Below are 15778 nucleotides of genomic sequence, written 5' to 3'. Positions count from 1 at the left end.
AGACTAAATTAATAGATTTTCAAATGGGGTTTGGTATGATGTCTGCTGCATATCAAGGAGGACCAGGAATAAAACACCTGAGTGGGACATTCGTTTAATCAGAGAGCAGAAATTACTGAGATGCTCACAGAAAAAACAAGACATGAACAAAAATATATTTATGGCTGAAGCTGAGAGAAAAGTTGGAAAAAGAAAAACTGTGACTCTGGTTCTCAGGACGAGGTCAGGACTGTAGGTTATAGTTGCATCATCGGTTAAACTGATTTAATGGCATTATTCAGCAGCGTATCACATTTATTAAAGACCACACGTTTCTCATATCAGTTAATGAGGCAACAATAGAAGCTGGTCTCCGCTGCTCCCCTCAAATCATCACTCTTCTGTATTAAAAAGAAAAAAAACTTTTTATATGCACAAAAAAAAAGAAGGAAAGAAAAAAGAAGAAATATTTCAGTTTTTACGGTTGTTCTCATTAAAGCTATGTTCTGTTGTTTGGCTAAAAATCAGCTCTGTGATTCTTTACTGAAGCTGATACAGACTTTGTTTCCTGAATATGACGCATGAAAGTTTTATATATTTATGCTAAAAAGCTTCTTTGTCCCCTCAGGTCATCCGAGTGCTGGTGACCTGGGCTGCACAGGGTTTGGTTGGTTTGTTGTTTATGTTCTCATGTCATGGTTTGGTGTATGAAATGTTAACAGAGGGAATCCACAGCGTCTCAGTCAATGAACTGATCATCAACATAGTCCCTCATTAATATTATTATTATTGTTTTTGATCAGCTCATCAGTTAATCAGCTGATTGTTGCAGCTCCACCGGTGTCAGATCCAGCCTGTTGGTGGTGTTGTGACTGCTGAGACCAGCAGGGGGCAGCCTCAGCCCAGCAGACAGCAGCATCAGGACCTGACTGCAGCCCAGTGGTTGGTTATGTTCAAATATACAGTGATGTTGGACACGAGCCGGTGAAACTGTGACCGTGTGGGGAGAAGTTCACTCTGAGCTCTGGCTGAAGAACAATGTGAATGTGGCGGAAGAAACATTTCGATTTTTACTGAAGTAAAAAAAAAATCAATACTCCAACATAAGTATTATCAGCTAGATGATCAGCCAGGACCAGTGGGTCGAACCATCCACCTGTATGTAAAGCAGAGCAGCTCCACCTGCAGCAGCTACACCAGGAAAATCATCACATTCTTTTGATGGAGTTTATTTACATGAATGTAGAAGATCTAAATTCTTAATAATCATGAAACATACCCCCCCCGTCCCCTGTCCCCCGTCCCCTGTCCCCCGTCCCCCGTCCCCCAACCCCAAACATTTTAATCTCAATTTTAAAAACTGTGAAGCCAGAAAAGTTGAATTTCTGGGTTTTGTTATGTAAATGCTGTGGATGTGTAGGACAGCACCAACAGTAGGAGCTCTGTATGCATCCTTTCACTGTCCCTGTCTGTCTCTATAGAAACGTGGCATGTGCAGTATCATTGACCCTGCAAAGCTCAGGCCAAGCACATTCTATTGAGGCAACACACACACACACACACACACACACAGCAGAATCAGCAGACACATCAGGATGAAGAGAAAGTGCCGAGGCAGCAGAAACCTTTAAAGCCTCGTCTTTTGTCCGCTGGGCCTGGACCTCACCCCTCACTTGCCCCTCGCTCGCCCCCTGCCATATATATTGGGGTGTCCAACTTTTTCTCTGTTACACTGTGTGTGTGGTTGTGGGCCAGGTTGGACGACATCCAGTGGGTAAACATGTCGCAGTACTCTGGAAAGGTGAGTGGCACAGCAGCCGCTGAAGGATGCTGCTGAAAACAACAAAACTTAGGTTTAGAATGTGGAGATTTTTCTGCTGGATGGATCATCTCAAGCTCGTCTGGTAAATCTGACACAGGAGCCACTGGGAAACATTTTATTTAAAAAAAACTGACACTATTGTGAAGACTTTAACTTCTCTTTCCAGCAAACTCCACTCTGAAAGGTTTTTATGGGTCTGGTGGACGGAAATTAATTCATAATTCAGCTGAAGTGTAGTCATTTAAATTGCTCGGCTTTTGAATGGAGTTTGGTGTGATGTTCCTGTTGTATTGACTGGGCTAGCAGATAAGAACTGTAAAATATAGAAACAGACGCCAGAACGATGGAACTTCAAAGACTAGATGAAGTGAACTGAAATTCACAGACAGGCTGCAAAGTTTGCTTCAGCTTTAAACTGATCTAATTTATTTAAAGATTTCAGACACTGGATTTAAATGTGATTGTCTAATAAATTAAATCTACAGTCGATTTGCTCTGAACTCACAGTCACAGTCAGGAAAAGTTTTCTGAATCCCGTGGGATGAAAATGAAACTCAGATTTCTGCCAGTGGAGGCAGCAGACACAGCTGAACCTTCACCGATTTATTTATTTGGTCCTCCAGATTACCTTCTATGAGGGGAAGTGCTTCACCGGCAGGAAGCTGGAGGTCAGAGGAGACTGTGATAACTTCCAGGACCGTGGCTTCATGAACAGGTGACAGAAAAACATCACCTTTTCCCACGTTCCCATGACAACACTTGGCTTTGACGTCTTCTCACCGTCTTTGTTTGCGTCTGAATGTCCTTATACTCACTTGTTAAAGCAGATTTTCCTTCTGTCCAACACTTTAAAAACTCTCCACAGCAAATGTCCTCATTTTCACACAGAAGGTCAGAAAATAGAAAAAAGAGGTTCATGGATCATTCACATGTTTTACACCATCGGCACCAAAGTTCCCTTTTACAGAAGACACATAGAAATCTGACGTGGAATCAAGCCCTTTGCAGTTTTATGGAATTAACATTTTCAATCAGGAGAAACGACAAGAACAAGACGAACAAGAAAGTTTGAATCAGTTTATTGAATCCAGGTGGAAAAAGACTTTTGGTGCTCGGCCCCGGCAGAAGGCCATCTCGATCATTAGAAGCTTCCCATGTGTAGCAAAACCCCCGGAGCCTGGAGTCTGAGCTGAGCCTGAGTCTGAGCTGAGTCTGACTCTGAGCTGAGTCTGAGCTGAGTCTAACTCTGAGCCTGAGCTGAGTCTGACTCTGAGTCTTAGCTGAGCGTGGAGTCTGAGCTGAGTCTAACTCTGACTCTGACTCTGAGTCTGAGCCTGGAGTCTGACTCTGAGTCTGAGTCTGAGGCTGAGCCTGAGTCTGACTCTTGATTTAATGCAGTGACAGATCGTCTGCGTTGTTATTTCATCGTGATGTTTACAGTTCACGCTGGATTCAGCCAAACTGTTGACTCCCATCTTCCTCCTCATCTGATATTTGAGTAACAGGGTAAATAATAAAAACCACACAGAGGACAGTAGAATAGAATAGAATAGAATAGAATAGAGTTTTAGTAACCCCGGTGTGAGGGTTTCTGGAGCCTCATCCCTTTGTGTGTTTTCAGGGTGAACTCCATCCGTGTGGAGAGCGGAGCCTGGATCTGCTACGACCACCCCGACTTTAAGGGCCAGCAGTACATCCTGGAGCACGGAGAGTATCCCGAGTTTCAGAGGTGGAACTCCCACAACGACCACATGGGATCCTGCAAGCCCATCCGCATGGTAAGCCCCTCCCACCGGGTTCATGTTCTTTCATATTCAACCTGTTCAAGTTTCCCTTTGACGAACACACTGAGTCTGCTGCTCCTTAGAAGACGAACGCTTTGGATTTAGATGAAGTTTTCCTACATTACGCCTTTAAACTGGCAGCTCATTGAATGACGTCCAAGGCTTTTGTCTCTTTGGACACATTGTCAGTCTGTCAGACTCACTTTTCGGACAGAAACCTCCATAGCCTCGTGGGTGTCAGTGATGGACAGGGTTCAGTGCACCTGTCAGGGTTTGTCCTCAGGACAAACGGCATTTCTCTGTCTTGAAAGCGACATTAATGTGTGGCTGTCTTCCCGCCTTCCTGTCCGTCAGCACGGAGAGCACTACCGCATCGAGCTGTTCGAGGGCTGTAACTTCTCCGGTCAGTGTGTGGACATCTGCGACGACTGTCCCTTCCTGCAGAGCCGCGGATTCTCCAAGAACTGCATCAACTCCGTCAAGGTCTACGGAGACGGAGCGTGAGTCAAGATCTGTGATTAAAATGTCTGTTGTATGAAGTGGAATCAGTTCAAGCCAGAAATCAGGCAACCAACATAAAACTCTGTGAACTCCACCCACATCCACAGGATTTCAGTTAGTTAACAGAAAACTAATCAGTGACAGATTCAGTGATGTTTCCTGATTTATTGAATCTTTTATGACAGGAAGCTGAATAGTTTGTGTGGAAATGTTTTCGTCTTTTCTGACGTTTTACAGCCCAAACAAATAATCGATGTATCAGGAGAATAAGCAGCAGGTTCCTACAAACTACAGAAGCATTCAGAACGCGTCTGTAGGATTTTGGTTCTTCAGTTTCTTGATGTTCATTGGCTGAGGGAACCAATGTATCTGTCAGGATCTGAGCTCGGGTTCTGCATCTGACTAAACACTATAACACAATTAAAGAAGAGAACAAGCAGCGGGTTCTTATTTGGCAGGATGTAACCGACTTCTGAAAACACGTCAGCTGTTACTAACCCGCTCGTCCTTTTCCCTCCGTCTTCAGCTGGGTCATGTACGAGGAGCCAAACTTCCGCGGTCGCATGTACATCGTGGAGCGTGGAGACTACTGCAGCCATAATGAGTGGCAGGCCCAGAACCCCAACATCCAGTCCATCCGCAGAGTCGTCAACTACTTCTAAAGCCCTGCCTCTGACCTTTGACCCCCCCAGACTCCCCCTCCCTCTGCCACTGCTGTAATCATGTACAATAAATAAACCCAGACTAAAATAAGAAAACAGGTTTTTTATCAAACACTTTCTGAGTGTGTGTTGTTTTGTGTGGCCACACTACGCTGAATATTTAGACCGATGGTTCCCAACTTGAGGATCGCGACCCCAACAAGGTGTCGTTTGATTCACAAACAAGAAAAGAAGAAAAACTTATTGATCAGTTTTTCTTACTTGTATGTTTCAAGTATAAAACACTGAATGTTTGCAGTGTTTCAGGCCGCGAAGCCGAAACTACACCACCAGTGTTTAAATCAGCTCCTGGTTAGTTATCGATGTGGGAACATTTGAGCCAGTTTGCAGCTGTTAAAACACACCAGTGATCAAAGGTTGACTCTGCTGGTATTCACTGTTACACATGTTCCTTCATCACCATCAACACGCACACGTGGGACTAACGGCCTGACAGGAAGCTCTGCAGCCTGCAGACATTGCTCAGGGAGAAAACCAGCTTTGGCTCCACATTTTCAGCAGAATGAACGACTTGTTTGAACTGAACTGTTTTTCATATCCAGCTCAGTGGGTTGTGTTCCACTTTCATGTTTGACACCAGAACAAACACAACAACTTGGGCAGAACTCTGTGAAATAAATAAAAAGATGTAAATATAGTTTCCACCCAAAGCTGATGAACAATAATATGGAATCATCACATGTATTTAATATATTTACATGTGTCCTACTGCTGCATTGTTTGTTAAACCAGATCAGTGTAATGAAGGAGGATGACTGCTTCTCCTGTGTTTGCCCTCTGGGAGGCGCTGCACGTTCTTCATTTCACTTTCCTGTTAAACAGACTGACATTTCATTTACAAATGATTTAACCTGTGACCAGGTTCAGTGGATCAGTGGATTTATATTTAGATACTTTATTATATAAACAGTCACATTAGTCATGACATGAACACAGACTGATGAAATTACAACTGAACAAGTTCTAACAACACACGCGCACACACACAGAGTCATGTGATGCAGAGAGGAGGAACAGATGAAACTGAAAGTGTTCAGTCTCTGAGCTCAGACTCCATTTTGACGCAGCAGACAGAGGAAACCTGAGGCTGAGGCAGGGTGAGTGTTAATACAACATTATTCTTATTTTACTGTTAAAGTCTGTGAGCCAGTTTTCTCCCTGTGAACTGTAGAGGGAAGAAGAGTCAGGACCAACGTCCGTCCATACAAAGAGACGGACAGGGAAGGAGGGAATCGTATGGTGTGTGTTACTTCCTGTTGTCTCAGGCAGAGTGGACAGTTTGACACAGAGCAGTGATGAGCTGAATAATTCACATTAAACCTACAACTAACCCAAGAAAACAAGCACAGACTGAAAGGAAACTGAGGAGGTGGAGAGCTGAGCTTTGCTTTCACTGTGTCCTCTGTTAGTGTGTGTGTGTGTGTGTTTACGAGCTCACACTGTGTTTTCCTCTCAGACTGACTGAGGGTCAGAAGATGAGTCTTTCTGTGATGAAAGACGAGGACAGGCCAGAGTCTCCAGCGTCCATCTGTCCTTCTATGAACAGTGACCGGTCCAAAGATGATCCTCCATACTTCAGTAATGAACCTGGACCCTCAGACACAAAGTAAGAGAACTGATCCAAACTCATTTATATAACTCAGTTTCAGTTTCCACTGCCAATGATCATTTTTCTTCTCTTGTTATTTTGTGTTTGTATTTTAAAGTTTATACTAAAACATTCATTCATTTTCTACCACTTAACCTGTCAGGGTCGCGGGGGAGCTGCAGCCTATCCCAGCGGACTATGGGCAAGAGGCGGGGTACACCCTGGACTGGTCACCAGTCAATCGCAAGGCTGACACACAAAGACAGACAACCACACACGCACACACTCACACCTATGGGCAATTTAGAGTAGCCAGTTAACCTAACCCATGCATGTTTTTGGGATTGTGGGAGGAAGCTGGAGTACCCGGGGAGAACCCACGCAGGCACAGGGAGAACATGCAAACTCCACACAGAAGAGCCCAGACTGGGGTTCGAACCTGGAACCCTCTTGCTGTGAAGCGACAGTGCTAACCACTGCACCTTCTACTAAAACATTTTCTCTAAAATCAGAGAAAGTTTTAGTGACAGAGACAAAGAGAAATCCTCCGTCTCCTCTTCCTGTTGGATTCTCTGACGGCTGCTGGTCACATAGAGAAGCTGTGATCTGATCTCAGACGACGGCTGCAGACATCAGAGCTCCTCATTCACAGCAGCAGCAGGAGTTTGAGTGTTCAGAGCTCCACAAACGTCCTTCATTAGAAGATTCATCACTGATTCACCTGATATGAATAAAACATGTTTGTGTTTGCAGAGGACAGGACCAGAGACTGAGACCAGGGTCTCCAGGATCCATCTGTCCCTCTATGGACACTGACCGGTCCAAAGGACAACCTCCAACCTTCAGTAATGAACCTGGACCCTCAGACACAAAGTAAGACATTGTTTCTACTGTGAACTGACCTGAAGATGATTCAGTCATTGGACATATTTGAAGGAGACACAGAGACACCAGGGACCAGATCCATGAGACTCTGTGGACACAAAGACAGACACATAGAGACACACTCTGTTTATAAAGCACAACATTCTCATGTTCCTGTTTTATTCGTGTCAGTCGCTGTGAGAGTCGGTGATTTCCAGCTCCACAGTTGGATCCATAGATGGATTCAGACACGTGAACACCTCTGTCCGCTCCACCAGTCTGTGGACCTGTCAATGACAAGAGGGACAGAGGAGAGACACAGTGTCTCCATGTTGGACGGTCCACTTTAATGACTGACACATCTGTGCAGCAGATACAGACACACATTTATTTTCTGAAATTCAATAAACAACCACTGAAACATGTTGATGAGAACAGGACGGCTGAAAGAGCACAATGCTAAGTTTAAACACACAACAGACACAACGTTCACTGATGTCTGTCACTTTCTGAGCTTCTGGCCTTTAATTACCCATAAGCCTCGTGTCTGTGGGGAAGTGTCCTCACACACACATCTGGACTCTGCTGGGTCTTCATCAGGAAAATGGACTCAATACACAACAAGATAAAATCCATCATCAGAGCCTGAGAGAAGCACAAACAGCGTCACAGTGATCCCACTAAATATATCTGAGGCGTCTGAATCATTTCAGATATTTTCTTTAAACAATACATTTCAGAAGAGAATCACAAGATGAGACAACGCACACTTTGACTGACTGAAACTAAAAGGCACTTTGTTTGTAGTCACAGTTGGAAGATCATTCCAAACCTAATTCATCTGATCAATAACTAATCAATAAGACAAAGGAGTGAGGACACATGTCCAACATGTCTTCACCTCAGAGCAGGAGTCGTTCACTGAGCTTCTGCTTCAGTTCATGTACGTTAACAAAGAAACTCAGAAACTAAACCAAACACTTGAGGGACGAGGGTTTTCATTCATCGTCCATCAAGGTCTCAACAAGAAGCAGCTCGTCTCTCTGCACTCGTCCTCCACTACTGTCTCTCTCTCTCTCCTCCTCTGGTCTCTGACCTCAGGTCCACTCATATTACTTAAGACCCACCCACTTAAAGTTGACAACCAATCAGAACACAAACAACAACCTGTGACTGTCACATTTTAGTTATAAAGGAATGTCTTCACAGAGGGAAGAAGAGGACTGGTGTCTCTGTGGACCAGCAGCTGTCCTGCTGTGCTTTGTGTCAGGACGTCCTGAAGGATCCAGTCTCTACCAGCTGTGGACACTGGTTCTGCAGGCAGTGCATCAGCTCATACTGGGACCAGTCTGGTCCATCAGGAGACTCCCCCTGTCCCCAGTGTGGAAAAAGACCCAGATCAGGACCTGGACCGCAGACAGCCAGTCAGAGCAGCTCTGTACAAAGTAAGACTGTAGCTGTGTCTGCTGATGGCATCATGTCTGAAAACAGGAGCTGTGCTTTTATACACTGTCATTTGTTCTATCATACAGCTTTGGCATTGAAGATGATCAGAAACAGCAGAAAATGAAAAAGCTTTTCTTTGCTTGTCTTTAGTTTTTATGGAGCTGATGAAAAGAATCAGCAGGTTCTCACATTGTCTTTCTTTAGTCTGACATTGTCTCTTGTCTTTCAGCAGATGGTGGTCTGCAGGAGGTTTTAGATGAACATAAGATCAGTCTGAGGAGGAGATGTGAACGTGTGACTGAAGGAACTGATCAAACAGGAAGTGGAACCCTCCTCAACAGGATCTACACTGAGCTCTACATCACAGAGGGACAGAGTGAAGAGGTTAATACCCAACATGAGGTGAAGCAGCTGGAGAGCGTTTCCAAGATGAAGACCCTCCATTACGCTCCAATCAAGTGCCACGAAATCTTTAAAGCCTTACCTGAGCAACAGAGACGCATCAGAGTCGTCCTGACCAACGGCGTCGCTGGCGTTGGAAAAACCTTCTCAGTGCAGAAGTTCAGTCTGGACTGGGCCGAGGGCTCGGAAAACCAAGACGTGAGTCTGCTGGTTCTGCTTTCGTTCAGGGAGCTGAACTTGGTCAGAGATGAGCAGTACAGTCTCCTCAGGCTGCTCCGTGTTTTCCATCCAACATTACAGAAGGTCCCAGCAGAGAAGCTCGCTGTCTGGAAAGTCTTGTTCATCTTTGACGGCCTGGATGAAAGCAGACTTTCACTGGATTTCAGCAGCAGGGAGGTCGTGTCTGACGTCACACAGGAGTCATCGGTCAACGTGCTGCTGACAAACCTCATCCGGGGGAATCTGCTTCCCTCGGCTCTAGTCTGGATAACTTCCCGACCGGCGGCGGCCAATCAGATCCCTCCTACGTGCGTGGACAGGGTAACAGAAGTACGAGGCTTCACCGACGCCCAGAGGGAGGAGTACTTCAGGAGGAGATCCAGTGATGAAGAGCTGTCCAGCAGAATCATCTCACACATCAAGACGTCCAGGAGCCTCCACATCATGTGTCAGATCCCAGTCTTCTGCTGGATCTCTGCTACAGTTCTGGAGCACGTTGACCACAGAGCAGAGAGGAGAGCTGCCCAAGACCCTGACTGACCTGTACTCACACTTCCTGCTGGTTCAGACAAACAGGAAGAAGCACAAGTATGATGGGGGACATGAGACGAGTCCACGGGAGCTGACGGAGGCTGACAGGGGCGTTCTTCTGAAGCTGGGGAGGCTGGCGTTTGAACATCTGGAGACAGGAGACATCATGTTCTACCAAGAAGACCTGGAGCGGTGTGGTCTTGATGTCACAGAGGCCTCGGTTTACTCAGGAGTTTGTACACAGATCTTCAAAAGAGAGAGTGTGATCTTCCAGAAAACTGTCTACTGCTTTGTTCATCTGAGCGTTCAGGAGTTTCTGGCTGCAGTCTACAGGTTCCACTGTTACACCAACAAGAAGAGAAAGGTACTGAAGAACTTCCTTGGAGAACAACGTGTTGATTCAAGCCTGGATCTCTTCCTGATGGAAGCAGTGAAAAAATCCCTGAGCAGTAAAAATGGTCACCTGGACCTGTTTGTTCGCTTCCTTCATGGCCTCTGTCTGGAGTCCAACCAGAGACTCTTAGGAGGCCTGCTGGGTCAGACAGAGACCAGACCAGAGACCATCCAGAGAGCCATCGACAACCTGAAGGACATAAAGACAAAAATCTCTCCTGACAGAAGCATCAACATCTTCCACTGTCTGATGGAGATGAACGACCTCTCAGTACATCAGGAGATCCAAGAGTTCCTGAAGTCAGAGAACAGATCAAAGAAGAAACTGTCTGAGATCCACTGCTCAGCTCTGGCCTACATGCTGCAGATGTCAGAGGAGGTTCTGGATGAGTTGGACCTGGACAAGTACAAGACATCATTGGAGGGACGACGGAGACTGATCCCAGCTGTGAGGAACTGCAGAAAGGCTCGGTGAGTCCAGACATGATCAATAACATGATCAATGACATGATCAATAACACGATCAATCATTCTGTAGATTAGTGGTTAAGTTCTTCAGATACACAGACAATAAAGTTCTTATTGTTCTAAACACAGTGTTCCACTGGTTGATTTAAATCAGTGTGTCAGTTTTATTTTTCACAGATGTTCTTGAGCTGATTCAGATGCTGTGAGAGCAAAGCTGTTATTGATTATTGATTTAATGTGGATTTTTGTTTTTTAATGTGACAGATTTATGAAAGGATGAATATATTCATGTGTAAATTCTTTGAATAATTCATCCTTTCATTGTCCATTTAAATGTCAGTTCATCAAATCCTTAGTAATTCAGTCTGTTTATTTCTGGATGAATTCATTCATTCATCTGTGAAACCTTGAATGACTTCCTGTTGTTATTGTTTTATTGTTTTGATAATGGAATATTTAATAACCATTTCCACGACATGGAAATATTTCTCCTAAAGACAGATCACATCTCTCTGATCACATCATGTTGAAAAGAATTCGTCCTTATTGGTTTGTTTATTGTGTTTGTGCTCCATCAGTTTTGTGTTGACCACAAATCATCATTCAGTCATCTGCCACGCTCGTCTAAATATTTCATCCTTTCATATTTAAATATGTGCAGCTCTGATATTGTCAGTCCGTTCGTTTCATTTGTACCTTTTGGTAAAAGTCAGCACATGTTGCAGCTGATGGAGGTGAAGCTAACAGCAGCAGGTAGCTCACAGAGAGAGATCATCTTTAGCAGCTGTCACTGTTCACTGAGCTCAACTGGAGAAAAATATCCTGGAGTCAGAGAAAAATCCTGGACAGTAAAAATGTTTTTCTAATGGAGACGGCCTCATGATAACTTAGTGGAGTCAGATCAGATCACATGGACACACTGTGGACATTATGGAAGACTTACTGTGAGCACATGTTCTCTCTCTTCTTCTGCAACATTAAAGTCAAACAATGAAAACTGTGCAGGTCTGAGAGAGAGTGATGAGAATCAGTGTTTCATGTCAAACACACACAGATAAGATTTGCTGAACCAGTGATTTGAAGAGCAAATAATCATCAAAACAGCTCCAAGTCTTTTCTCATCAAATGCAGAAAGTAAATAGAAACTTTCCTCTTTCATAATAACATGTTTTATCATTAATGTCTCATTACAGACTCTCTCGCTGTGGACTCTCAAAGACTCACTGTGAAGTCGTGGCCTCAGCTCTGAAGTCCAACCCCTCCCACCTCACAGAGCTGGACCTGAGTGGAAACACGGACCTTCGGGATTCAGGAGTGAAGCTGCTGTCTGCTGGACTGGAGAGTCCAAACTGTAGACTGGAGACTCTGAGGTCAGTCCACTGACTGGAGCTGTTGTAGTTTCCTGTAGATTCTTCATTGGTATCACTGACTGTAGTTTTAAATGGTCAGTGTGTTGAGAAGTTCTCAGTCTTTCCAAATGGTTTTCCTTATGGCTCCAAATAAAAGTCAAAGACTTGAGCAGGGTTTATTTAAAGGGAGACAGGAGCAGAGTCATGATGGGGACATGTTGGACAGGACAGTGTTTCAGCTTCCAGAGGTTGATGTTGTGGTCCATCAGTCAGTGAAGGTGAGGCTGTAGAGTGTGTGAGGGACATGAATTCTTCTGGAGCTTCTGGACAGGAGAAAGGACTCTCTGTTGTCATGACTACAAAGAGAAGGCAGCTGAGACCAGTCCCAGTGTTTGGGATTTAGAGCAGGTGCACACTGGATATAGATGTGAAAAAGCTGCTGTTCCCTAACAAATCCCACTTTATTTAACAATCATCTGACTGTTGAATCTCTGAGAAATCAAACATGGAGTGAATGAAGAGATCTTTGGAGGACAGAGTTTAGGAAAGTTTTCAAAGCTCTGTGATGAATGAAAAACACTTTGTGCTCAGTCTCTGTTGAGTTGAATGAATGTTTTCATTGTGGATCCAGGAAACAGACTCTACACATGAGAGACATGATAGAATGTGTTGAACTGCTCCTTCCTCCACCAGCCTATGATACCAAACTGCAGTGAGGACAAGCTCAGAGTCACTCTGTTCTCTGAGCAACTAATTCCAGTAAGAGCAGTTTCCAATGAGCAGATCTCACACACTGACAAACTACAGTCTCCATGACTGGAGCGTCTGGGGTCAAAGGTCAGAACCACCCTCAGGACTTATTACAGAAGACAGTGTAACAGTGATTCATCAGTGTACAGATACATGTCAGTAAATGTTTACCACACTCCATGAAGATCAAAGTGCAGCAAAAGCTCAGATCTTCTGCTACAGCTGCTCATTTCTACCTGTCAACAGGTGCAGAGCTCTTCAACAAACAGGTTTTCCACCTGGTTAAAGTCACAGAGGTGATGATGATGAACGACACCATCAGATCTGATGTTTGTAAAAAGGCTGGAAGCTGTTTCCAAACAGAGCTGTGAAGCTGAGAGTTGAAGGATGACTGCCACCAACAACTGCTTTAATCTGCATCTGACATCTGACTGTTGTTTTCAGATCCAGCTGTGAACATGTGGACTTCTCATTTTAACTGCACAAACCTACTGAGCTGCTAAATATATTGATCCTCTAATGACAGACCTGACTCATATGAATGTGTGTTGACATGAACAGGTGTGTGAATGTTGTGGTGACATGTGGATGATGTGTGTAGAAGGCTGACATGATGATGATCCACAGCAACAGAAGGACAAAGTCACTCTGCTCATTTTAGAGAGAAGCTCATTGATTAGGACACATCTGATTGGATGATCAATGATTTTCATCTTCATCTTTTATTCTTTATTCAGGTTGAGGGGCTGCAGTTTGTCAGAGATCAGCTGTGCTTCTCTGGCCTCAGCTCTGAAGTCCAACCCCTCCCATCTGAGACACCTGGACCTGAGAGACAACAAGCTGCAGGATTCAGACCTGAAGGATCTGAATGATCTTGTGGAGAGTCCAGACTTTGCACTGCAGACTCTGAGGTCAGTAGAGGGTTGGAGTCAGTCCATGCTGCTTTCAGCTGTATTGTACTAAACACAGTCAGTATCAAAGCAAAGATCCAGTGTTTCCTGTAAACCTCCAACCTTCTCAGTGAAGCTGTGAGAGGAGAACGGGGACAGGCTTCAGGATTGGACAGAAAGACAGAGACACAGAGGACAGTCAGCCAATCAGAGTAGCCACAAGCTTGTTGTGATCTGTTGTTGTTGTTGTTGTTGTTGTTGATATGTGAGAAGCAGATCAGATGTTCATCAACACACAGAGACTCTGTCTTTAAATGGAACAGCAGTAAATCCATCACTAAACTCTCTGTGCAGTGATGAAGCTTCATGACTCTCAGCTCTTTATTTCCACTGTGGACTTGAGTCAAATGTGCAGAGTAAACAGACTTGATGCTAAAAGTCTGTGCAGGTGTGTGAGCTTCCAGCTCCGTGTGTTCACTCCAATACGTTAACATGAGAGCTGAGAGGAAGCTGCTACGCTACACAGCTGCTGCACTTCTGCTCTGAACAGGACTGAAGTCCCTGCTGCTCTTTATACTGGATGTGCTGATGAAGTGAGTCTGTGGAAACACTGATTTATCTCCTCTGTTCTCTGTCTCCTTCTCTCTGCAGATAGTTCTCATGAGACTCACAGAGGAACCAGAGGAAGTGGAGATGATTCTCAGTGCTGCAGTCTGAACTGCAGAGACCAGCTCCACTCTCCACCATCGTCCCTGAGACTGCTCCACCTCCTCCACCTCCTCCACCTTCCACCTGGACCTGTTTCTCTTACAGCTGACTGCAGTTTGGTGCCTAAATAATTTTGTGATCTATTCTTGAAATATTCTTGTGTTCGACAGCAGTTTGTGGGCCGCTCTTTCTGTTCCTTGTGTCTGAGCTACAGTTTTACAAACAGTTTGTTTCTGTGTCAGAGGAAACTCTAACAACTTGTCCATGAACGTGTTGGTGTCAGTTCAGATTGTCCTCCTCACCTGGCAGAGCTGTACCGACTCAGATGCTTCTGTCTCGTTCTTTGCATCAGATCAGAGGTTTTTCCTTCCAGTTCTCTTCATCCCTCCTCAGCATTTGTTATCTGTCTTTATATAAATACAATTTATATACGATTCACATATGATTCATATATTTGTACAAAATCAACAATTAATAAATCAGAAGTTCCACATTTTAACAAACTGTTGTCATATTACCTGTCTGCCTGCATGTAACAGGTGAGCTCTGCTTTCAGCTGAGACATCATTTGACATGTGGACAAAAGTCGGAACTCAGTGAGGACAGTCTGTGTGTGTGTGCGTGTGTGCGTGTGCGTGTGTCACTATGATACTGAAGGAAACTTAAAAACAGCAGCATTCTGAATGGAGTTCTGCAGCCTCTTTTCTTCTGATTTGTAAGTGGAATTCTGGAGTTTTATTGTGGAGGGACATCAGAGATAATGGCATCCTCAGGAAGTGAAGTCACACTGAATCATATCAGCATTTGCTTCAGGTCTGTGGGTGACAACACAATACATACATTTACAAAATAAAAGCACGGAATCAAAGTGAAAATAAAAGCATGATTTAAAGTGTGTAGAGGTATGAGCTGGTTTGACCTGTTGTTAACTGGTATGTACTGGTGTGTAGTGGTGTGTACTGGTGTGTTCTGGTGTGTAGTGTGTGGGTCAGTGACAGGTGGTGACACACTTTAATCTCAGTTTCACCTCAGTCTGAATAATAATGAACGACTGTTTGTTCTTCGCTCATGTCAAACAGTCTGATGTGATTGTGTGAACAGAAAGGTCAACGCAACACATTGTCCTTCACTGTGTACACACGAATAAAGGTGTGTGAGTGTGTGTGTGTGCGTTGTGTGTGAGTGTGTGTGTGTGTGTGTGTGTGTGTGAGTGTGTGTGTGTGTGTGCGTTGTGTGTGTGTGTGTGCGTTGTGTGTGAGTGTGTGTGTGTGTTCATCAGTCCAGCTTCCTGTCTGACAGGGTAACACCACAGGAACATTTCAGCTGCTTTTGTTCTCATTTCAGTCAAAACTCAACATTTAT

General features: G+C 44.4%; 2 protein-coding genes and 1 pseudogene across 2 annotated transcripts in view; all 3 read left to right on the top strand.

Moving 5' to 3' along the window:
- rheb (Ras homolog, mTORC1 binding) overlaps positions 1-482 on the top strand; it is a 5483-nt gene extending 5001 nt beyond the window's left edge. Inside the window, exon 8 of the mRNA XM_041065774.1 lies at positions 1-482. This exon is cut by the window's left edge and continues 693 nt beyond it. The gene's annotated coding sequence lies outside the window, so the exon portion shown is untranslated.
- Positions 483-1100: 618 nt separating this feature from the next.
- Positions 1101-4748, top strand: crygn2 (crystallin, gamma N2). Its single transcript, XM_041066295.1, has 6 exons — positions 1101-1137; positions 1497-1780; positions 2425-2516; positions 3423-3579; positions 3940-4085; positions 4613-4748. Exons 1-6 carry the CDS (start codon positions 1101-1103, stop codon positions 4746-4748), a joined length of 852 nt encoding a protein of 283 aa, XP_040922229.1.
- Positions 4749-6077: 1329 nt separating this feature from the next.
- Positions 6078-12117, top strand: LOC121200375 (annotated as a pseudogene).
- The last annotated feature ends 3661 nt before the right edge of the window (positions 12118-15778 follow it).

Source organism: Toxotes jaculatrix, chromosome 20 (assembly GCF_017976425.1).
Source record: "Toxotes jaculatrix isolate fToxJac2 chromosome 20, fToxJac2.pri, whole genome shotgun sequence".
Classification (NCBI taxonomy): domain Eukaryota; kingdom Metazoa; phylum Chordata; class Actinopteri; family Toxotidae; genus Toxotes; species Toxotes jaculatrix.
Note: the sequence above shows the minus strand (reverse complement) of the source record. Positions and strands in the feature narration are given on the sequence as shown.